The following is a 22795-nucleotide window of genomic DNA, read 5'->3' on the forward strand; positions in this document are numbered from 1 at the left end:
CGTCAGGCTAAAAAGCCTCACTTCCGTGCCTAAAGTGGACATAAAGTTTCCAGTATCCTCCTTTCAACAGACATTTACTAAAACTAGACCCTGCTCACCATGCTGGGAATACAGCATACGAGCCGCAAACCCGCTCTCCAGGCTCAGTCTGGCGGGGAAGACGCAAAGTAAACAGGCAACCGTACTCAAATACGTGCACATGTCCTAAGGATGATGGAGGAGATCTAAACTTACGCTTCTTTACTCTCGATCAATTTCACCGTAGCAAGTATCCAAAAATCATTCCAAGCATTGTAGGCAGCCCTTAATAATGTTATTTTGAAGATAAAAATGGTGTCGTTCCCAGTAGACAGCATTTTAAATATGTTTTAAACCAACAAGGTAATTCGCTTATTGACTAAAAGTTTGATTACACAGAACAACATAAAAAAAAAAAGAATAAAGATCCCATCTATTCACATGTATTTACATAAAATGGCTGTTTTATTTGGGACGGTGAAAAAGTTCTGGAAATGGAGAACAGCGATGGTCGTACAACCTTGCGACTATGCGTAATGCCACCGGACTGTCCACTTAAAAATGGTTAGAATGGTGGGCCTTGTGATGTATATTCTTTACCACGATACAAAACGAAAAAAAATTCATCCTGGACACACAATTTTGTAGATCTGTTCTCACTTTATAAACACAGCACTTTTCTCCAAATCGTTAGAAAACGTGCATAAATATAATTGTAAAGCTTGAGTACTTTTTTGTCCTATGGCTACAGCCTAATTTTATCACCGTTCCGTTTATGTTGGATCTTTGAAGCGTTTCCAGTGTTGGGTATTATAAATGACATTTCCGTGAATACCTTTGTGAATAAAACTTCATCTGCTTTTGAGAGTGTATCCGTGGATAGATGGAGTCCTACAAGTGGGTTCATTAGACGAAAGGGGACAACACGTTGAAGGCTTCTCACAGTTATTGAGAGATTGCATTCAGTAAGGGTGGTAACCGGTTTGTACTTCTCGCTATGTGAGACAGCCTCTGTCACACCCGCAGCCTGAATCAGTTCAGAAGGTCTCAGCAGCCGGTGGCATCTCCCCTCCTCCTGCTCGTGTCTTGCTTTCACCCTCGAAGTGCTGCTGTGGGTTGAAAGCCCAGCAACAGTGCCCAGGCCATTGGCTCAGACTCATCAGAAAGGACACTGGCAACAAGTGTCCCCGAATTGCAGAGACGGGTATATAGCCCGGCCCTGAGGTCCATGCAGGTGCCTTCTGGAGAGAGACGGTAAAAGAGGAAATTGTGCCAACAGAAGGGGCTGGGAGACAAGGCGACGAGGCCACCTGGAGGGAGGAGACGATGAGACTTCTCAGCCAAACCAGGACCCGCTGAGAGTGAAGGGGATGCTATCACTCATCACATGGGAACAACTGTCTCAGGCAAACCAGGATTTCCACCCAACTTACATGTCACCTGGGACCGCATGTCTATCCTAAACTCAGCGCCAAGAATCTGTATGGAATGGGACCCCAAACATTGGGAATGAGGACCTTATTAGGGCGTTTGGTTTCTAAATGGACGCAGCAAAGGGAACACGTGGCCTCATTGTCCAAGGAGCATGCAATTTCATGGGGTGACAGGACAGCACACCCACCTGAATGCCGATACTCTACCTTGTCCAAGAAGCGGACACCAGACGAGATCAGATGTGGCCGAGAGACCCAGGAGACGGCAGGAGCAAACAGATCTGCAGGAATGTAGCGACTGAGGGCTTCACCCATTTGAGATGAGGCAAGTTTCAATCAGCCAAGATCTAAGGGTAAGGCATTCCAGAAGAGGGAACGGGGTAGATACGGAGGCAGATAGGAGAGTTTTCAACTGTTTGTCGTTGAGCCCCTCCCAAATGTCAGGGCTGAGCGAGGCACCTTGTAATTTATGGAATAATCCTGTAACCAACAACCATGCAAATTCCTATGTCCGACAACCCTACAAAATAACAGAGGTGGAAAGACTTCCCCGAGAGCCCAGGGCTAGCTGTAATGAGACCTAACGTTTCTGCTCACCAGGCACTGTGGTTTGAGACAGGCGGGACGACCCAGCGACTGCCCCAGGTACAGGCAGTAAGGACCTGCATTGTCTCTGCAGGTGATTTGAAAACGATAATAAAACCAACCGGAAGCTGCTCTGCTTGTCATTATCACCCAGCCCATCAACTCTATACAATGTCCCAGATGAAACACTCCTCCCCGAAAAAAATCCTTTGTTCTAAACGATTGCTTGCGGTTATGATTGAATTTTAACAACGCGTACGTGAAACTCCATGATGTCACTGCTTGCCCGTTCACAGCACCCTCTTCTGCACCCAGATTAATTCAGAAAATTCTTAGTTCTCCAGCTGGTTCCTGATTCACACAGACTCGGCTGCATGTGTTTGTTCTGTTCCTTATGGTTTGCAGCCCTTCGGTAGGTAGCCTAACCAACTGGTCCCCGATCGCCAGGGACTTTTCTGCTTTGGACACTCTAAGTCCCAGCCAGTTGCCACCCTGCCTTTGAGTTCGGCCGGGGAAAAATTCATGTCTCCAGCTCTCATGACAGATTTGAAACCAACAATATCACAAGTGTGTGAATGCAAAGGGACAGAGCTCCACTGAATTCAATGCTGTCATCCCCTTCGTAGTTCCGACGTGGAAAGTTTAAGCCATGGAAATGCTAACTGCAAGATAAAACATTTGCATTTGGTAGGTAACAATTTTAGTTCATACGCGAGATGCTTAATTTGAATAATATCTGTAGAACTGAAGTTTCTTCTTTTAAAACTATTTGTGGGGGCAGGGAGGGGTGGGGTGCCTGGGTGGCTCAGTCAGCTAAGTGTCCAACTCTCAGTTTCAGTTCAGGTGGTGATCTCACGGTTTCATGAGTTCAAGCTCCGCGTCGAGTTCTGGTGCTGGCACCGTGGAGCCTGCTTGGGATTGTCTCTCTCCCTCGCTCTCTGCCCCTCCGCCACTCACGCTTTCTCTGTCTCTCTCAAAAAATAAAAAATAAAATAAAAATAAAATAGAAAGTAAAATGTTTAAAGATAAAAATAAAAAAATAAACTTAATTAAAAAATTTAAGATATATCTTTTTGTTTTAAGCCTAAAGAACAAATCGAGAAAATAATAATTACTGGTGGTTTTTTACAGAAGTGATAAACGGAAAACAATTTTGTTGTAGGGGGGGGTGTTGAAGTTTTCCGTTTCAGGCGTCAAATACAATAGATTGGTGCTACGTGTAAATTATCTCACTTAACCTCCGTGGCAACCCCAAGGGGTGCCTTCTATTATTTTCCCCATTTCGAGAAGAAAAAAAACTGAGATTCAGGGAGATGAACTGACTTGCCAGGGAGGGCTGAGATTCAGACCCATTGCACTCTGTCTCCAGAGCTCACTCTCTGACCCCTGTGTTATGTCGTATTTAATCCCACAGCTGGGCTCTTCCGGAGAGTGCTGCCGGCCAGGGTATACAGGCCCCGCTCAGAACTTTTTCGGTAAGAATATTATAGCTGATGGGGCGCCTGGGTGGCTCAATCAGTTAAGCATCCGACTTGGGCTCAGGTCATGATCTCGTGGTTCGTGGGTTCAAGCCCGGCGTCTGTGTTGACAGCTCCGAGATGGGAGTCTGCCTCAGATTTTCTCTCTCTGCCCCTCCCCTGTTCATGATCTGTCTCTGTCTCTCAAATAAATGTTAAAAAATTTTAAAAAAAGAATATTATAGCTGCTTCTTTTAGTTTAATCTGGCTAGGTAACACAGTATCCCAAACTTTAGCGGGCTAAAACAACCATTTATTACACCTGCAGATTCGATGGGTCATGGGCGGTGGGGATGGGTTTGCCTCTGCTTCGTGATGTCTGGGGTCCTCAACGGGGAAGTTTTGGTGGCTGAGTGACTCCCTGGCTTGGGGCCGGACTGTAGGTGTTGGCGTTAGCTTTCCGCGCGCTGGGAGCTCAGCTTGGCTGTGAGCAGAACACCTGCGTGGGGACTCTTCAGCTGGCCTGGGGTTCCCGCAGCATGGTGGCCTCGGGGAAGCCTCCCATCTTACAAGGTGACCTAGGGCTCCAAAGGCCAGCATCCCAGCTCGCCAGATAGAAGCTGCCCGGCCTCCGTCACATTCCGTGGGCTGAAAATAAGCCACCGGGAAGCCCAGATTCCACTTCACGTCTTGCAAGGTGGTTCTGCCACGTTGGAACAGCTGCCTTGGTAAAATCCGCTCTGTGCCGCTTCTCTTTTTTTCTTGTCCAGCTGGTTCTGACTCTTCCAGGCTCGGCTCCCAGCTGGGCCCTTCCGGGGCCTTCCGGCCTCCTCCGGACCCGGGTCCCTCAGGCGGCCCCAACCCAGAGAGCGTTTTCAGGTGCGCCCGGGGAGAGGCAGCAGATGAGAGGAGCATCGCTTTCCCATGAGCCTTTGCTTTATCTGCGTCTGATTTCTAGAGCCAGGGCAGCCCACACCCCGGGCACGGAAGTGAGACAGACCGACAGAACCTGGTCTTCAGTGCTGTTTGTGAGTTTCTGAGGGAATGAGACTGCAGCCTCCTTTCCTGGAGAATTCTTGGTAGGTGAGACGATTAGTTTTCTCTGTGGCTCAGGCCAATAGGAAACGTGACCCTGTGCTTTACTGGAACTCTTCTTAGGAAACGTCCCCCAGGCCAGCAGGAGGAAGATTTTGACAGGCGTTTGGGGAGGGAGGTGTGCCTGTCATCAGCCTGCTTGATCTCACACCCTCTCACCCGGCAGGGGCCTGGCTCTGTTTTGCAGGTGGATAGGGATGTGGGCTGAGCCCTGAAAAATCACCGGCCAGCTCCAGTTGGGAGGCCCCAGTGAGAGAGTGGAGGGCGGAAGGAGCTGGATCCTTCTACTCTCATCTCTCTGCTTCGAGCAACGTCTCCAGCATTGGCTGCTTCCCCTCTGGTCATGCCCCTCTGGGGTTCCATTTCCCACTGGACGGCCCCCCAGGTGGCCACAGCTCCGCTGGGGGCCCTTCCTCCCTTTGATGCCCAGCCCTACGGGTGTTGCTGTTTCTACAGCTCGTAGATATTCTGTCATCTCTGTAACTAGCTCCCGTGTTAAATTCACCCCACTGAACTGCCTGTTGGGACCCCGAAAGACGCAGGGCCTGGTGTGCCAAAGGGGAAGGCTCAATGCCTGCACGTGGGCGGCTAGCCTGCCCTCCTGCCCTCCCCCCTCCTAGATCACTGGGTCCTGATGTCAGCAAGGGTTTGGTCGGGCTGATGGGAACCGCAGATTGAGGCCGGTGCTGAACTATCTGCACAACAAAGGAGTGAGGAGTGGCCCTGGGCTGGGGGGGGGTGGGGGTCAGAGGCTGTCCCCAGAGTGAGCCTTATCATAGCCCGTGGTTCTCTCCCCAAGTGAAGCTGGGCACACGGAACATGGATGGCTGCCTCTCTACACGCTCTTGCCCAGGGTGCCCTTGGCCCCTCCCCAGCTCAGTCCAGCCCTGGACCAGCCTTTCCGAGCCCAGGCTCCTCTGTCCCTCATACCCAGAGCCAGCTCATGCCTTTGTCCTTGGGTGCCCATGGTGGTGCCTCGTGTGGCTACTAGCCTGGTGACCAGAGATGCATAGCACCAGCCTGGGACGTGACCTTCCCTCTGGACTGCGAGCTCCTTGGCTCATCTCCTCCTTGGCAGCAGGAGGGGGCCTGGCCTCGGATGAGGGCTCCCAGGTTGCTTGAAGGGGGAAAACACGCAGCCCCTTCAGGTGCCCCTGCAGCCTCTCCTGATGAGCCCAGAAATGGGCTGCCTTACGCCCGGGGCCCCCGGGCCCGGTCCAGCGTGATATTGTTGGCCCTTCGGTCTGGGGCCTGACTTGGCAGGGATGTGGAGCTCACACCGCCTCCAGGCAGAGCGCACACTTTCCAGAAGGCCTACCTTGGGCAAGGGCCCCCCACATGCTGTTCCCTGCCAAAAGAGGGAGAACTCTTGCGGGCTCTGGGGCGTCGCAGAGGTGCGGCAGTGGCAAAACCCAGCAGACGTGCCGTGACGGGTGGGGTCAGAGGCAGTCAGCAGGAGCCCAGGAGGAAATCAGACAGAAGAGGTGGTGGGTGGAACAGGCCCTTGGTAGTTCCCCGCTGGTCCCCGAGACCCCAGGCAGCCCAGAGCTGCAGCCAGAGGCTTCTCCCTCACCCAGTACATCAACTGCATGCAGGAGACACTCGATGTAAACACGCACTGAATGAATGAATGAATGAATGAATGACCAAAGGAAGAATATTCAGAATCTTTTCTCCCTCTGACTTCAGAGAGCACACGGGGAGAACTTCCCATGAGCGTATCAGTCACGTGGCCACAAGTCACAGATTTCTCAGGGCACCCCTCCTTCCAACCTAACAATATGGAGTGACTTTTGTGTGCCGGGTACTTGGCTAGAAACCGGACGTATGAAGATAATTGTGGCCCTGACTTCAAAGGGAGTAGGAAGAGACGGGGGGACAAGACCGAGGTGCCCATACTGTGGGATGCATGCTGTGATGACAGGCAGGCAGGGTCCGTGGAACAAGGTGGGTTAGGAGGGCTGGAGTGCAGGAGATGGGACTGGGAAGGTGAGCAGGGCAGAGCCCAGAGGGTCCCCGGAGCCAGGCTAAGGCGGTCGGACTTTACCCACTGGGCCAAAGGCCACCAGCAAAGAATTTTAGATAAACGAAGGGAAGCTTTTAGATGAAGCTTCTGTTCTGCTGTCAGTCCCCGTGTCAGGGAGGCCGCACATCTGAACGCTGGCTCAGGGCACAGGTACTGGGGCTCTGTCTCCAGGCCACTCAAAAGGCAGGCTGTGGGAAGCAAAGCATTGCTAAAGTCACTCGGCCAGTTTCAGTCGGTTAAGTGTCCGACTCTTGATCTCAGGGTCATGAGTTCAAGCCCCATGCTGCGCACGGAGCCTACTTAAAAAACTTTTTTTAAAATAAACATTTCTAAAATCAATTTGCCAGTCGAGTGAACGCCTGCTTTTAACATCTGGACGGAGGCCACCTTTTCTCTGCAATGTACTGTGCGGTTACCGACTTACCTTCTGGGCTCCAGAAGGCCCTGGCCCAGTTCCCGCCAGATGGCCTCTGTCCTGGCAACTTCCCAAGGGAGCCACACCAGGGCGGGGGCAAGGTGGGGCCGTGATGCAACCCTTATAAAACAGACGTCCTGGGACTTCCGCATGGGTGTCTTTGGCTCCTGACAGATACCTTTGGAGATGCCCCCCTTCTCTGATGAGAAGCTCTGATGAGCCTGTTGCTCACAGCGAGGAGGGCCATCCGGAAGCTCTCTGCGCCTGAGGCACATCATTTGGATATTGGCAAAGGCAGCGCGCTTTCCACCTCGGAGGGCGGACTGGGATTTTGGAAACACCTAAAACAATTCCAGGGCACGGCCGGAGTGTTGCTGAGTGCCTGAGCTTCAGAAAATTATTTTTGGTCAAACAACCCACATGGGAAGAGTGCCCCATGACCGGTTCCCAGGTGTCCTGAGTTATGGCACCCTAGCAGGACAGGTCCTAACCTCTCAAAGTCCACATGTCCTCATGGATGTCCTGGGCCTCCCTCCATGGTCTGACTGTGCTTCTGGGAGAAATTTGGTGCAATGGCATACCACCTTGGACACGTGGACAGAACACAAACCCATTTTCCAGGAAGTTTTCACTGTCTAATATTCCAATATCGACCACATGGATACATAAATCTTTGCGGAGTGTTGTCTTTTAATGTCACTTAATTATCTCCAGCGAAGGTTACTGTTTATATTTGTAATCACTGTATGACTATATAAGCCCTTTCATGTAAATAACTAAGGAAAAAATACCTCCTTCTTCGGACGCGTCCTCATTTTTGGTTCAAAAATTGTGTACAGTGTATTTATACATAGGCCTCACTGTAAGAGAAGTCAGAAATTCTTAGAACATCAGGGTGCAAGAGTTTGCATGTCTATTTCAGTCCAGCCACAGAGTGTTTTACAGAAAGAGTCTGAGACCCGGAGGGAAGGGAAGCCCAGGGCTCCAGAATGAGCTCAGTGGGGAGGGTAGCTACAAAATTGGAATGGACCCTGGAACTCGGGTGGGATGACTAAAGACACACATCTTACTGGCGCGTCCAACGTGGTTTTTGCTGTCTGTTTGCTTCCATGACCGCTTCTGCGCCAAACACAAAAACCTCACCTTCACGTTAGTGTAACTTTTACTAGTTGGCCATCACATAGTTTACGAGGATCTTTGGCTTTTTGTCTAAGGAAAGAAATGGCGGGGGAGGGGTGGGGGGAGAGGACAGTCTACTGAAAATATGCAAAGACATTAATGGCACGCATATGAATAAGGCCAGGTTTAGTCACCATCGATTTATCTTCTCAAATCCAGGTTAGTAGCCGGGTGTCATGACTCAGTCCCTGCTGACTCCCAGACCCAGGGCCAAGGCCCTCTCCAAGAGTTTGCCTGCAGCCAGCTGGGCCAGCCCTCAAGGAAGCAGCACGGCCTCCTTCCCTTGCTTCTGTTTCCCTATCTGGGTCAGATGGATCATCTGGGAAAGACGTGGCCTCCCCAGAGGAAAGTACAGCACGTTGGCAGGAGTTTGCATGTTTGGAGGGGGCTAGCCCACACGATGGGCGACCTGGGTGTGAGCGGCACATATGAACAGCAGAGGGACAGGCTACCCTCCTTCTTCAGTCAAGAACTTGCCTCTATGTTTCAGTGAATACCTCGAAATCTAAAATACAATCACACAAGGGGCGCCTGGGTGGCGCAGTCGGTTAAGCGTCCGACTTCAGCCAGGTCACCATCTCGCGGTCCGTGAGTTCGAGCCCCGCGTCGGGCTCTGGGCTGATGGCTCAGAGCCTGGAGCCTGTTTCCGATTCTGTGTCTCCCTCTCTCTCTGCCCCTCCCCTGTTCATGCTCTGTCTCTCTCTGTCCCAAAAATAAATAAACGTTGAAAAAAAAAATTAAAAAAAAATAAAATACAATCACACAACTAAGCTGACACGGGACCCTAGATCTGGCCCCAAGCTGGAGAATCAGAAGCTCAGAGCCGCAGGGAAGTGGCAAGACGTGGGCGGACTGCCCTTCCCTCCAGGCTGTTACCGGGATCCCAGGTGTGGAGACATCCCGTGCCCTCAGCCTGGAGGAGGCGAGAGAGCCAGCACAATGTTCGCCTGGCAATGACTGGCTGACTGACGGGTCAAGGAAAGCTGGGAGTGTGGACACTGTTCCCCTCTTGGCCTTGGCATTGGAGACTTGTGGAATGTGAGGAGAACTCTGGCATTGGGAGAAAATGTTTCTTCACAGAGGGGGGACAAATGTTCATCATGATTCCGAAGTGTCTGGGCTGGAATGTTCTCTGAAGGGGGAGTAATCTCATCGCTCCATAGGAATTAAGCTTGTTAGGGTGGAGATAAACCCCCTCCTCCCTTCTCTAGTCCAATTTGCCAGGCACCCTCCCAGTGGCTGCTCAAGGACCATACGGAAATAAAGTTGAGCGAGGTGGGTCCCAGGCCTAGGGGACAGGACAAAGGTTTTCAAAATGCCTCAGGGTTTTGCAGCTATAAATATCTTTGGGTCATCTAGTCAAACCTCCTGCCCAGAGAAGGGACGGAATTTACCCAAGATCACACAGCAAGTTGGGGCCAGGAACAGGCTAGAGCACTGAGCTCCTCCAGGGTCCCTCTGCACCAACTGTGACCTGGGCTATTTTCAATGTTTTTTATATCCTCACTGGCAACCCTCTGGTACCCCCAATTCCTTCCTCTCCCTGGGGCCAGCGGTGTGGGGTGTCCCACAATGGAGAGGCACAGTCCTCCACCAGAGGCCACGTGCGCTCTAAAGGACAACCAATTTCCTAAGCCTTTTGCCTTTACGTATTCACTGTGGAGACTTTAATGCGAGGCAATCGCAGCTGCCCTCGGAGATGTCTAGTCATTAACGAGTGCCATCCAATATGGTAAGGGGCAGCGCGGGGGGGGGGGGGGGACTCGGTGACTTCCGGACCCTCTACCTCCTCCCCCTTCCCCTTCGGCCCTTAGACAAGCCTCTAGCTGAACACTGAACAAGGGTCTTGGCGTGGCCATTGCTCCCCGCCACCTAGTCGAACACACCTGGATAGGTCAGGCACGGTTTATTGGCTCAGGAAGGGCCTGAAGCGGCGCCACCAACTTGCCAGGTGACCCTCGGCATGCACCTTGCCCCTGTCTGCGTCTGTGTCCCGTTCTTGGAGCGGAGCCAGGATCGTTACAGGTCCCGTCCCTAGAACTGGAGGGGCCCCGGCAGAAGGGGCCAGAGTCCGCCCGGCGGGGTCCACGTGGCCCGCTCGCGCCCGCGAGCTCCTTTCTCTGCTCTAGGGCGCACGGCATTTATAAAGGGCCAAGTGGAAGAACAGTTCCGTCCCGCGCAGATGCTGAAAGTCGGCGTCGGTCAGCAGCAGGTCTCGCAATTGCGCGGGGCAGGCTCCCGCCCCCGAGGTTGAGACCCAGGCGGACGGCGGGCGCCAGGAGAGATCCCGGGACCTGCGGCGTGGTGCGCGTGCGCGGTCCCGCCGCAGGGCCGGGGAGGGCGCGGGGCCGCCGGGGGCGCCCCGCGGCGGCGTGCGCGTGCGCGTGCGCGTGCCTCCCTCAGGGCCGGGAGGGGTGCGAGGCCGCTGGAGTCTTCCTGCGGCGTAATGCGCGTGCGCAAGTCCGCCGCAGGGCCGGGAGGGGCGCGAGGCCGGGGGCGGGCCGGGTGGCGCTCGGAGCTGCTGACGTACAACTGCCCGCGCCCCCCGCCCCTCCGTCCGGCCGCGGGTTGGCCGCAGCCACCGCGCTCCGCCCCCTTCCTCGGGGGACGCCCGGACGGAACCGATCGCGGCTGGTTTGAGCTGGTGCGTCTCCATGACGACACGCGCGGCGCTATAAATAGCGGAGCGGCGGCCCGTCGGCTTTGTCAGTCCCCTCAGCCTCCGCCGCCGCCGCCCCTCTGCCAGAGCTCCGGCGCCACCTCGGGCCGGCGGTCCTCCGCGGGAGGGAGCGAGGCGGCGGGCGGGCGGCTGACGGGGGCGGCCGGCGGTCCTGCGCGCTCGGCGGCGGCATCTCCATGGGGCTGGCCCGCGGCGCCGGTGCGCTCTAAGGTGAGAGGGGCGCGTCTGGGCGCTTGGGAGGCAGGAGGGGGGACGGCCACGTGTCCCTGCGCGCCGGGCCGGAGGCCGGGGGACCGACCCTGCGCCTGAATCTGTGAGGGACACGTGGTCGCAGAGCCGGCTGCGGGTCCCTGAGCCTGGTGGTCGCTGCCCTCCGGGGCCTGGTTTCCCCCGTGAAGGGGGGCGCCGACCCCCTGGCCCTGTGCGGCCACCCTCGCCGCGGCCCGTCCTGCCCGCGATGGCCCCGGCTTAGGGCAGCCTGGGCTGGAGGGGACTGCGTTTCACCTCTTCCGAACCACGTCAGTGAGTGTTCAGAGCCGGAAGCTGATAGGAAGGCCCGGGGTTCCTTCAACCGCTATTCTTTTTTAAGACGCGCGTGGCAAGCCCGGCAGCAGGTGCAGGAGAGAGATGAGCGAGCCCGTGCAGGTCTCGGGCTCCTATCGCTCCTCTCACTTTTATTAGGATGAGGCAAACCGTTTTGCCTCGTTGTCCTGGAGTTTTGTATCCCTTAGTTTTCGCGTGCAGAGGAAATGACCCGATCTCGAAATTCGCCGGAGTTGCTGGAGCCAAGAGAGCCTTGTAGTAACTGTGGCGATAAAGTCTCCATTCGCCGTGAGTTGCGATTGTCCGTTTAAGGAATCTTGGACTTCGCGATTGAAGAAAAGCCTAGAATGTATAAGATCGCAGGTCAGGCGAGCAGACATGCAGTTAGGAGGCAGCCCTCCGGTTTTCAGAAGAAAGCTGATGGCGGTTGTTTGAGAATCCCAAGTAATTGGGGAACGTATGGAGAGCACAGCCTCTTGAAATGTCTGGGGAGGACAAAGAATGTGTTGACTTCACGTAAACCCGAAATTGGGCAGAATTTAGTTGACTTGTGAAACGTTTTCCGTTCCTTTAAATCAGTCTCTGTCTCTTGTAATACTTCCCAGTTGGCAGCAAAGAGTTTCGTAGCAGAAAAGTGCGATCTTGTGCTAATTGACTCATCATTTTAAGGAGCTTAGCTATACAAACACCGGAAGGTGGGATTTCTTTATGTTGCAAGTTACTAAAGTAAACCTTTAGAAGGTCCTTAATAGTGACATAGTGCAAAGTAATGAAAACTTCCCAGGTGTAGGCTTGAACGTTGCCTTAAAGATAGGCCCTAACTGAATAACCCTGTCTGCCCCTGAGTGGCCTACGCTGTGTGTTATTTACACAGCCGAGAAGGGTTTGCTGTCCCCTTAGTCCCCTGCCTGCCTCTAGGGGTGCTTTGGGCAACGTAGGAGGCTGATAGTGCCAGAAAGTCACGTTACATTAGGTCAAGTCTTAAAACAAGTCCTACCATGCATGGGTTTGGATTTATGGCAGGCTCGTCCCCCTGGGCCTCTCATAGTGCCCCATGCCAGAGCCAACCGTGGCCCCGAACCATTGCCTGGCCTCCCTGCTGTAGGCTGCAGGCACTGAAGCGGGTCGCACAGTGAAAACAAAGTCCCCTGCCTAGCAGCAATTAAATAGGTTAAAATCGGTAATTTTAAGATCCCTCCTTTACCAGTGTCCCATTTCGTGAAGGCCAAGGACAGTGGCTCAGATTGTGACGAGCTTTAGTTTTGCTTGTTCATAATTCACGTACGCTTCTTTATTTTTGTTATTTGTAAAGTTAGCCAAAAATTAACTTCCATGTGATTATTGTCGGTAGCTAAGCAAGTGTTAGGGTGCCTGTGAGGACAGAAGAGGTTGCCAGAGTTGTGCTCGCTGGACAAGAGCCAACCCTGACTCCAGAATGCTGATTTCTGATCAGATACAGCAGCCATGGTGCATCTTCTTGATAGGAAGATTGTACTTTTTAAAAAAAAAACACATGCCCGGTATGAAAATAAAATAGCATAAAAATTCATAACATTTTTAGGAAACTTAAGAGCACTCAGTAAGTTGAGCCTTAGACACTTCCACGATGCCTTTTAGTCACTAAGTTACTCTGGTGCAAGACTTAGTGAAAATAGGAAATACAAGATGTTTCTAGGGTGCCTTTCCGTAATTAGCGTAACGCTGTTTTAAGCTTCTAAAAAGCTAAAGCATCTCTGAAATCAAGTAAACTGACCACTCTAAAATTTTGTCCACGTTTGTGAACTAAGTGAAGATTCTGAAACCGGCTTTCTGTAGGTTTTTTAGCATAAATACTTGAAATGCTTATTTTGGGATGTGCAGTACTGCGTATGGAATTTTAGCGTGGGGCTTGAAAAAGGCTAGTGTCGAATCTGGTGTCCACTTGGATGGTGTAGAGGTTTGTGGGGTCATGTGACTTCCACCTGGAATAATGCGATTCCCGAATCCAGGGAGCGAGCTGTCTGCGGGGGTGCTGGAGTAGCCCGGCTTCCTGTGTGTGCGCAGTCCGCGTCTGATGTTTCAATTTGATGTGTTCCCAAGGGAGACGGCGAATTCTGTGTTCATCAGAACTTCTCCACTGCTGCACCGAGGGCACGCCCTCCCGGAGAATTGCCTTTGTGAAAAGCTGGCGATAATTTCTTTAAATTCCGTCTCTTAGTTTTCCACGTAAGTATCCGTGGTTGCCGCAGGTTATTGTTAAGCATCATTAGGTGTCGCAGTGAATTCTGAGTGAATTTCTCCACCCCGTTTGCAGTTTGTTACGTTTCGGAGGAACATCAAGAAACCATGAACAGCTTTAGTAATGCAGAGTTTGACTGCCATTTCCTCGATGAAGGCTTTACTGCCAAGGACATTCTGGACCAAAAGATCAATGAAGTTTCCTCTTCTGTAAGTAGATCAAGTCCATGCTGGCAGTGCAGCTTTGAAAATGCTGGGCAGATGAGTGGGGAACTTGAGCGGGAACCTTAAGGAAATGTAATGGAACTCAAATGTCTTGTTAGGGAATTTGGGATTTATTAGCTGTGGATCACCCAGTGGTAATGGTGATATTCGTGTCAGTGACGGGAGTAAAAAGATGAGGGCTCACTGAGAACGATGGGAGAGAAGAGGGGCCGCATGTGGGATGTATTACTAGGCTGCTGCTGAGTCCCCTGCAAACACTCTTTCTGCAGGATGATAAGGATGCCTTCTATGTCGCGGATCTGGGAGACATTCTAAAGAAACATCTGAGATGGTTAAAAGCTCTTCCTCGGGTCACCCCCTTTTATGCAGTTAAATGCAATGATAGCAGAACCATAGTGAAGACCCTAGCTGCCATTGGGACAGGATTCGACTGTGCCAGCAAGGTAAGCAAAAGCGGCAGGGCTCCAGAGTCCTTCTATAAAATGGCGCTGGTGTTCCCAGCAGGACAGATCAAAGTTGTGTGTTTCTTGGGCAGCAGATCGTAGTGCGCAAGCTGCCGTGTTTTTTGTTTCTTTCGTCGATTAGCCGTGTGTACATAATGCACGATCTATTCTTTTTCAGACTGAAATCCAACTGGTGCAGAGTCTCGGGGTGCCTCCGGAGAGGATCATCTATGCAAATCCTTGTAAACAAGTGTCTCAGATTAAGTATGCTGCCAATAACGGAGTCCAGATGATGACTTTCGACAGTGAAGTGGAGTTGATGAAAGTTGCCAGAGCTCACCCAAAGGCAAAGTGAGTTACTCCGTTTTGAGGGCAGGGTCAGGTATAGGGTCTGCAGGTTGTCAAACTCAGATTTCCGGTTTTGAGATTTCTGTACCTTAGTAAAGTATAAAAGTGTGCTGGGTCGGGCACAGTCGAAAATCGGAAAACTTCTTGAGTGAAACCGTGTGAAGCTCAAGCCGCAGGATATCCGAGCCACAGAGCCTTGTTGTTTTAACCGTGGCTGTAAGCGGTCTTCTGTCATGGGAAATTTTTCATACGATCTTCCTGCTTCTAGGTTGGTTTTGCGGATTGCCACCGATGATTCCAAGGCAGTCTGTCGCCTCAGTGTTAAATTTGGTGCCACACTCAAAACCAGCAGGCTTCTTTTGGAACGGGCGAGGGAGCTAAATATTGATGTCATCGGTGTCAGGTGAGCTCTTGGTGGTGGCATACACGCTAAGATCTTCGTGCGCCTTTCATAGGTCTTCTGTAAATGGTTCTTTTCAGAAATAGCAGGAAATCATATATTCTCCTTTCTTTGCCCCAGCTTCCACGTGGGAAGTGGCTGTACCGATCCCGAGACCTTCGTGCAGGCCATCTCCGACGCCCGCTGTGTCTTTGACATGGGGGTAAGTATATGTAAACCCAAGTGTGGGGGTGGGAGGAGGGGGCAGGGCTAACAGTGACTAGACTTCATTCTAGAATTAACCTGGGGAAGTACCCCATATTCCAGAGGCTTAAATCCATCTGCATAGAATTTTAAGACTTGGTACCAATCTGACTACTCGATTGACCGAATGTTCTCGACTCTAGGCTGAGGTTGGTTTCAACATGTGTCTGCTCGATATCGGTGGCGGCTTTCCTGGGTCTGAGGATGTAAAGCTTAAATTTGAAGAGGTAATTATAATAAAACTAATATTCATAGCTATTTTCACAAGTTCCATTTTGGAGTATTTTGAAACTTCTTTAAGTGTTTTAACTAATATCAAAAGAAATTGTACAAACAAAAACAATGTTTTGGTATTAGTATTTTCAGTAAGTTCTGTGCTATTTAAAATTGTATTTAATATCCTTTGGTTTTGTGAGCTAAAATGAGTCCGTTCCCCCCAAAATCTTGGAAAATAGTTGATTATGTTAGGAAATGTTGGTGTGGAAAGTGAGCACACAGACTTTGGTACATCATTACCCCAAATGTGCTTTTTCTCGGTTTTGTATTTCTCTTTAGACATTTTAATTGTTTAGTCACTCAGGAAGTTAAAGTGGACGTACTGTTAATTGGACCATTACAGGGTGGTTGAATTTGTGAAATAGGCCCACCTTGTAAAAATCTTACGAGACAGGCAGGATGGCTTTATCCTATTGGATAGATTAAAAGTATTCAGGCCCCTTGAAACCTTAGTAAGCGGTAATAAATTTATACTATCACTTGATAGACTCATAACCCATAACGTCTTCTAAAGGATAGGGGAGTGTCCGGAGGGGAATCCAGATGAAACCACGGGACACGCAGGCTGGTTTTTAGGGAGATGTTTGTTCTCTTGCCGTTGTTGCTCGATCCTAAACCTCCCTGCTGGTGGCTGCTTTCACCTCTTTTTATTCTGTTACTTCCCAGAGCGCTGGTTTTTGCTCTTCCATGCGAGTTCCCCTTGATGATGACCGTTCTTGTCTCTCTCTCCTAGATCACCAGTGTTATCAACCCCGCCCTGGACAAGTACTTCCCGGCAGACTCGGGGGTGCGAGTCATAGCTGAGCCCGGCAGATACTACGTCGCGTCCGCTTTCACGCTTGCAGTTAATATCATTGCCAAAAAGCTCGTAGTAAAGGAACAGACGGGCTCTGATGGTGCGTATAAAGGTTGAATGCTTGCATGCGTAACTGCGTTGGTACAAAACGTGGTAATTGAGACCAGTCTGCCTTTCCAGATGAAGATGAATCGAGTGAACAAACCTTTATGTATTACGTGAATGACGGAGTGTATGGATCATTTAATTGCATCCTTTATGATCATGCACACGTGAAGCCCCTTTTGCAGAAGGTACCTTTTTTTTTTTAAGTTTCTTTTACTCGTCTTGAGAGAGGGCGTGTGGGGAAGGGGCAGGGAGGGAGGGAGAGAATCCCAAGCAGTCTCTGCGGTGTCTTTGCAGAGCCCAGCGTGGGGCTTGAGCCCACGGACCCGCGAGATCATGACCTGAGCCAAAATCAAGAGTCGGACGCTTAACCGACTGAGCCACCCAGGCGCCCCCGTACCTTTTGAATATAACACATACACCAGTGAAAGATGTTTGGTCCTAACAAGTGTAACTAGGTATATTTTTCTGTCTTAAACGCAGAGACCCAAACCAGATGAGAAATACTACTCAACCAGCATATGGGGACCAACATGTGACGGCCTTGATCGCATCGTTGAGCGCTGTGACTTGCCCGAGATGCACGTGGGCGATTGGATGCTCTTTGAAAACATGGGTGCTTACACTGTTGCTGCTGCTTCTACTTTCAACGGGTTCCAGAGGCCAACCATCTACTACGTGATGTCGGGGCCGACATGGTTAGTGACCAGAGTCTCCGTGCACGTATGTGGGTCTCGTAAGAATAGATTTCTTCTTGGGTTTTTACTGGCCCTTGTCTGGTTGAGTAAGAAATCATTCTATTTAGATTTAAATACAGTGTTTTTAGAAACAAGTTTATTTTCTGCCTGTATTAAGAATATGTGCTTTCCCGAATTTGGAAAATACAAACGGAAAGAAAATCTTCCTAATACCGATCTGTATTTCCTTTCAGATTTTTGCAAAGGTGTAACTATTTCAAAAAAGAGCCATTAGGGTATTTCTGTGTGACTAGAATATTTTGACAGGTGTGTACGGCCTGTGGTTTCCCTGTTACCAAAAGAATGGTTGTGAAGAAATGCTTGCCTTAGAAATACGTTGACTTGCCTCCTGATGACATAGTAACCGAGGAAGTAATTGGGCTCGTAAAGAAGTTATTCTCGTGGCGAGGCTGCCCGGGTCGGTGATCAGGGTTTCTGACTGTGCCACTTCTGTCTCAGGCAACGGATGCAGCAGATCCAGAACCACGACTTCCCGCCCGAAGCGGAGGAGCAGGACGCGAGCGCGCTGCCCGTGTCCTGCGCCCGGGAGAGTGGGATGAAGCGCCCCCCGGCCGCCTGCGCCTCGGCCAGCATTAACGTGTAGGTGCCGCTCCTGGAGCCGCTCACTCGGGAGTTTAGCTTGAATTCTGGGATTGAGGGGGACCGTCTAACTTAATTACCGCTAGTTTCGAAATGTCTTTGCAAGTAGGGTTGGCACGGATGCAACAATACGGAAGACTAGGAGTTGGGGTCACTTATCTGTGTTCCTATGGAAACTATTTGAATATTTGTTTTATACGGATTTTTATTCACTTTTCAAACATGCTACTAAAGAGTGCCCCTCAGCTGCTGAGCAAGCGTTTGTAGCTTGTGCGTCGGCAGAACGGGCCGAAAGCTTAGTGCTGTGACCGGTTTTAAAAATAAAGTATCTTGAAATAATCGGGCATTGGGGAATTTTTACACCGTGTCCATTCCAAACGGCTCATCCCGAGTGTGTGTTGTGAGGGGGGGACCGATGTTTTGCCCCACTGCCGAGAAGGTTGTCGCCGAGGACTTGGGAACCGAACCCGTGGTTTTCAGTATTTTGAAAAGCCATCAAAATTCCCTTCGTCCTGTTGAGTGTTTTTCTTTCAAGTACGTGAGTTTTGTAGAAAGCTGGCCGCGCGTTTGCATAAAGAACAGTGGACCCGGCCCACGTGCAGGCGGAAGGAGAAGCGTGGACGAGACAGGCCGTGCCCTCTGCTGCTGGCCCGGGTCAGACCCCCGAGTGTCCACAGAAGTGGCTGGTGAAGGAGGGCCCAGAGCCCCTGGTTGACTGACTGTCGCGTCAGGGCTTGTGCCCAGGGAAGGAGGGGAGGGCCCGTGAAACCCCTTGCGTGCTGCCTTCGGGCCCCACCTTTCCTTCCCGCCCGTCTTCTCTCCCAGGACCAGCTGTGTAGCTACGCGTTAGGAGAGTGGTACAACGTTTGGCAACTTACTTTAATAAATGCGACGACCATTATCCCGCGTTGTAGAGTTCTGCCTTCTTTGACCTCGTCCGCCGGCTTTTATGTTCTCTTCCTCAACTCCGACCCCTCCTGCCCAAAACAGGACAGCAGGTAACCCCCAAGATGGGAGCGTCGAATCCCTGCAGTAGCTGTACGTGGGGAGGGGAGGCCTGGCTCTGGTAAGCCGCCGGCCCCCGCCGGTCCCCGAGCGGCGCGGCGTGTCTGGAGGCGCACAGGAAGTCCAGACGGGAAGGCTGCGGCTCCTCTCGGGGAGAAAAGGAAGCCGGGCCCGCCAGCTCCTGCCGTGCGAGTACATCTGCCAAAGGATTTGAGGGGAATGGCTTCTGTTTGCTAAAAAGCCAGCTTCCCCCAACACCCGAGTTGCACACGGACACTGCGTCGCTGTGATTGCCGTTGCCTCTTCCTCGGCTGCTCGGCCAGACTTGGGCTGGGCTCGTCCCCAGCTCTCATCTCCCCTCTTGGGCCCGCGAACGTATTTCAGTCGTCAGATGGGAGTGATACCTCTCAGGAGCTGTGTACGAGATACACGTCTGGCTGGAGTTGGGGCCGCGGGGAGGGAGAAGCCTCTTCCGTCGACACTTTGTCCCGCTTCTGTGAGCGCATCCTCTCGTGATTCTTCAGGGTGTTCGTGGCAGAGAGTTGGCGTTGAGAAGTGGGACTAGTCACCGAGCCTGGGAGCTCGGGACATCAGGTCTTTCTACTTCAGCAGGAAGGAAGGATGACCTTGTAGGGGTAGCAGTGAACTTGGACGGAAGAGAGAAAGGGGGAGAGTGTACTTCCTCACTCAAAGTATGCCAGGGACTTGGAAACTGCTCTTAGCAGCGAGGTAAAATGCAGTCCAGCCAACTGGCCGGTGGGGACAGAAGCGGGCACGGGTCGCCCGTTCCGCCCACACAGCAGCCTCAGCCCGACTCCTGGCAGCCTGCTGAAGCTGCTCGTGACCCCCCGAGTTCCTGGGCTCTGCCAGGGCCGCACTCGGGTCTGGAGGGTGACGGGGCCTGGCCCCGGGCCCAACGGTCTTCACTCGTCCTTACACCCGGGAGGAGGCAAGTGAGTTTAGTCAGGACGGAACTCTCAGGTGCCGGGTGTGTGTGAACACTCCTCCAGAGACCCTCTCGGGTCCCGGTTCGCCGTGCAGGGCTTAAAGGTGGCACTAGCTAGTCATTCACAGAAACCGGATGTTTCTAGACTTGTAGCGTGAGGTCAGTGAGGACAGTGGCTCTGGGCCTCCACCAAGGCAACAGGTGAATTTTCCCTCCTGAAGGTGCTGGAGACCAGACGGGCCTCTCGTGGGGAGGGACCCAGGGGTTTCCAGCTGTTGGTCTAAAGTCCAAGGTCCAAGGCAATGGTCTCTGGCTCTGCATTCTGTTCATTGAGGGAGCATCTAAGAAATACGGATCGCCGGGCCCGCCGCACACTCCGGAAACGGGGCACCCACCTGAAAAAAGCAAGAGTCTCCCCGACTCCTTCCACGGCACATCCTAGGTGACCATCGTAGCGGGTTAGACCGCCAAGCGAGAAGACATTTGAAGTCAAAGAGGTACGGGACCGACGGGAACCACAGGAACGGGGCTACCTTTCTTCGTACCGGAAGAGCTGCGGTAAATAAAGGAACGAGACGACAGGACGTAGGCAAGACACGAACCTGGGTCCACAGAAAAGAAAAGCCTTTGGGCATGGGGTCCCCAAGCGCGAGAGATGACGTTAATGTGCCGGATGAGCCTGGGTCGCCGGCTTAGGTGCACTGACACGCTAGACGGAAGGGGGATCGTGAGAAGGCAATTTGGCAAATGTGAAAAACAAGCCACGCTATCTCACCCGGCAATTCTAAGAATTTTCCGACAAGCCCTCTTACAGGTTTTTCACTGTGCGTTGTAACAGCACGTGTGGGACATGACCTGCGTGTCCAGGAGGGCACCGAAGATCAGTGGAACGGGCCGGTGGCTGCCGGGAGGACGCAGGCCTACAGGGGCCCATCTCCCAGCTAGAGTGTGAGAGGGAGCGGGGTGGGGGGCAGCGGGCAGCGGGCAGCGTGCCGCCGTTGAAAGCCATCCCAAAGCACACCCCCACCCAACTCTGTGTGTGGCCGCACACACGCGGATGGGCACAGAGGCACTCCAGAAGAGCCCACAAACTGGTGGTAGGAGAATCGGGGCCTGAGGAGCGGGGTGGAGACTGCATAGTGGCCTTCACACGTGTCTGCGCTGATCTTAAAGAAATCACAAGTCTCCCAGGTGAGGAAAGGGGCTCAGAAATGAGTGGCTCCAGTCCCACGGCTGTGGACAGAGGCAGGACGTGTGACTCCCGCATCCGCTTGGGGCGCTTTTCCTAGCCTACACATACGTTGCTGAATTTGAAGCCCAGAGAGGCCAAGTGACTCGTCCAAGGGAAGCCAGCGAGTCCAGAGGATCTAAGAGTAAATAGGTCTCTGCTTCCCTGGCCAGTCTGGCTCCTGGTCACTTACTGGAAAGAGCCATGGCAGGAACGATCCTCTCTCCCTGCAGCGGTGGGGACACCGCTGTCCCTGTCGCCCGCTGCCTCGGTCTCCTTCCCCGCCTAGGGCAGCAGCGCCTCTGGCTCTAGAGCCCTGCTCAGGTGGGCACCCGGAGCTGCACGGACGCGGCCCCACCGTGGCCTCTCCCCGGGAAAGGGAGGCTTTTGAGTCCCTCACCGGCCCTTCTTACAAAGCCCAGAATTTAGCGCACGGACGGAAAACCTCTGAGAAATCCTTGCTGCTGTTTCTGGGGGAGGATTTTTTTTTCCACCCTCACTGCTAACCCTAGAATGGGGAGGGTCACGACCAGAGGTGGCCGGGCCCCCGAAGCTTCCGACCCGCCCCCCGGGGACTGTGCACACTCTGCTCCTCGGCTGGACCAGTAGCGTCACCAGACTCAGCAAATAAACATGGAAGCTGATGCGTGGGGCGTGTGTTTATCTGAAATTCAGATTTAACTGGGCCTCCCGAGTCCTGGGTATCAGGAGCCCGGCCTCAGCCTCTGTACGCTGTGTGGCCCACGCAGAAAGGTGCTCCTCTGAGCCTGTGTCCCCTTACCTGTCCAGTGGAACGGGGACGGAAAGCGGTGTAAAGCAGGCCCAAGCGGCTCTGAAACCAGGCTGGGAGGCCTTGGGGATCCGCACGCCCGAGCCGGAGACAGCCCTCCCGGCCGCAGCCAGCAGGGGGCAGCAGCGCCTTGTGTTGGAGGTTCCTCGGCCCACTTGGGCACTGAGACCAAGCTGTCAGGTCGTTCAGTCACTCAACAAACGCTGGGGAAAGGGGCTCCAGCCAGCCTTGTCCACAGCCACTGCCCCAGTATGTGAAGCCCGTCTCCCGGCCCAGCCACCGCCCCTCCTGCCTCGGTCGCGCCAGCCCGGTGAACAGCCCACGGGGCCCTGCAGCCTGTCCTTGCTGGCCCGGCCTGTCCGGGGTGGGTTACACCCCCAGCCACCTACCGAGGTGCCCTGGTGATGCCGCCCCCTGCCCCTCCTGCCCTAGCCCTCCGGGCCATACAGGTGGGTGTGGGAAGAGGCGGGGCAATGTTCTCTGGGGCCCCCACGCACTGAGCTGTCCTCGAAGCCAGGATCCAGGTCCCGTGGGTCTCCACGCATCAGTGTCACCCCCTCCGCGTCTTCGCACGGTCCCAGGTCCGTGTCCTTCCCACGCCAGAGCTGCCCCCTTGGGGGTGTCTCGTCCTAACCTCGGCCCTGGCCTCACGGCCCCACATCTGCGGGATCAAGGAGACACTGGCGGCCACTGCTCTGAGCTGGGGAGTCGAGAGTAGATAGCTGCCCCCTGCCCCAGGGCCCCTCCTCCTGCCGACACGCAGGGTCCAGGTCACCCTGTGTTACAGGAGAGGACAGGGAGGACCTTGTCTGGCGTCACATGGCTCATTGGTGGCCACGCTGGGACTTGAACCTCGGCCTCTGTGACCAGGGCCCTCGTGGTGCAGCTGCAGGGGGTCGGAGGGGCCACGGGCTGATTCCCGTTGGTCTCCTCCTGGGCAGCTAATCCTGTGCTGGGCATCCGGGGCAAAGATGACCGGAAGGAAATGAAGTGACAATATAAGGG

General features: G+C 53.1%; 1 protein-coding gene and 1 non-coding gene across 2 annotated transcripts; both read left to right on the forward strand.

Moving 5' to 3' along the window:
* The first annotated feature begins 11005 nt into the window (after positions 1–11005).
* Positions 11006–18160, forward strand: ODC1 (ornithine decarboxylase 1). Its single transcript, XM_047068678.1, has 12 exons — positions 11006–11098; positions 13511–13636; positions 13725–13858; positions 14143–14316; positions 14495–14667; positions 14933–15067; positions 15185–15266; positions 15451–15534; positions 16317–16479; positions 16560–16672; positions 16968–17182; positions 17681–18160. The coding sequence occupies exons 3-12, from the start codon at positions 13757–13759 to the stop codon at positions 17823–17825; spliced, it is 1386 nt and encodes a 461-aa protein (XP_046924634.1). The 5' UTR covers positions 11006–11098; positions 13511–13636; positions 13725–13756; the 3' UTR covers positions 17826–18160.
* LOC124504478 (small nucleolar RNA SNORA42/SNORA80 family) lies at positions 12432–12566 on the forward strand. Its single transcript, XR_006960451.1, has one exon. It is a non-coding gene; the product is annotated as a small nucleolar RNA SNORA42/SNORA80 family (small nucleolar RNA).
* Positions 18161–22795: the final 4635 nt, after the last annotated feature.

This window comes from Lynx rufus, unplaced genomic scaffold (genome assembly GCF_022079265.1).
Source record: "Lynx rufus isolate CCGP_SWC_20201006 ecotype Redwood Valley unplaced genomic scaffold, mLynRuf1.p SCAF_8, whole genome shotgun sequence".
NCBI classification, from domain to species: Eukaryota; Metazoa; Chordata; class Mammalia; order Carnivora; family Felidae; genus Lynx; species Lynx rufus.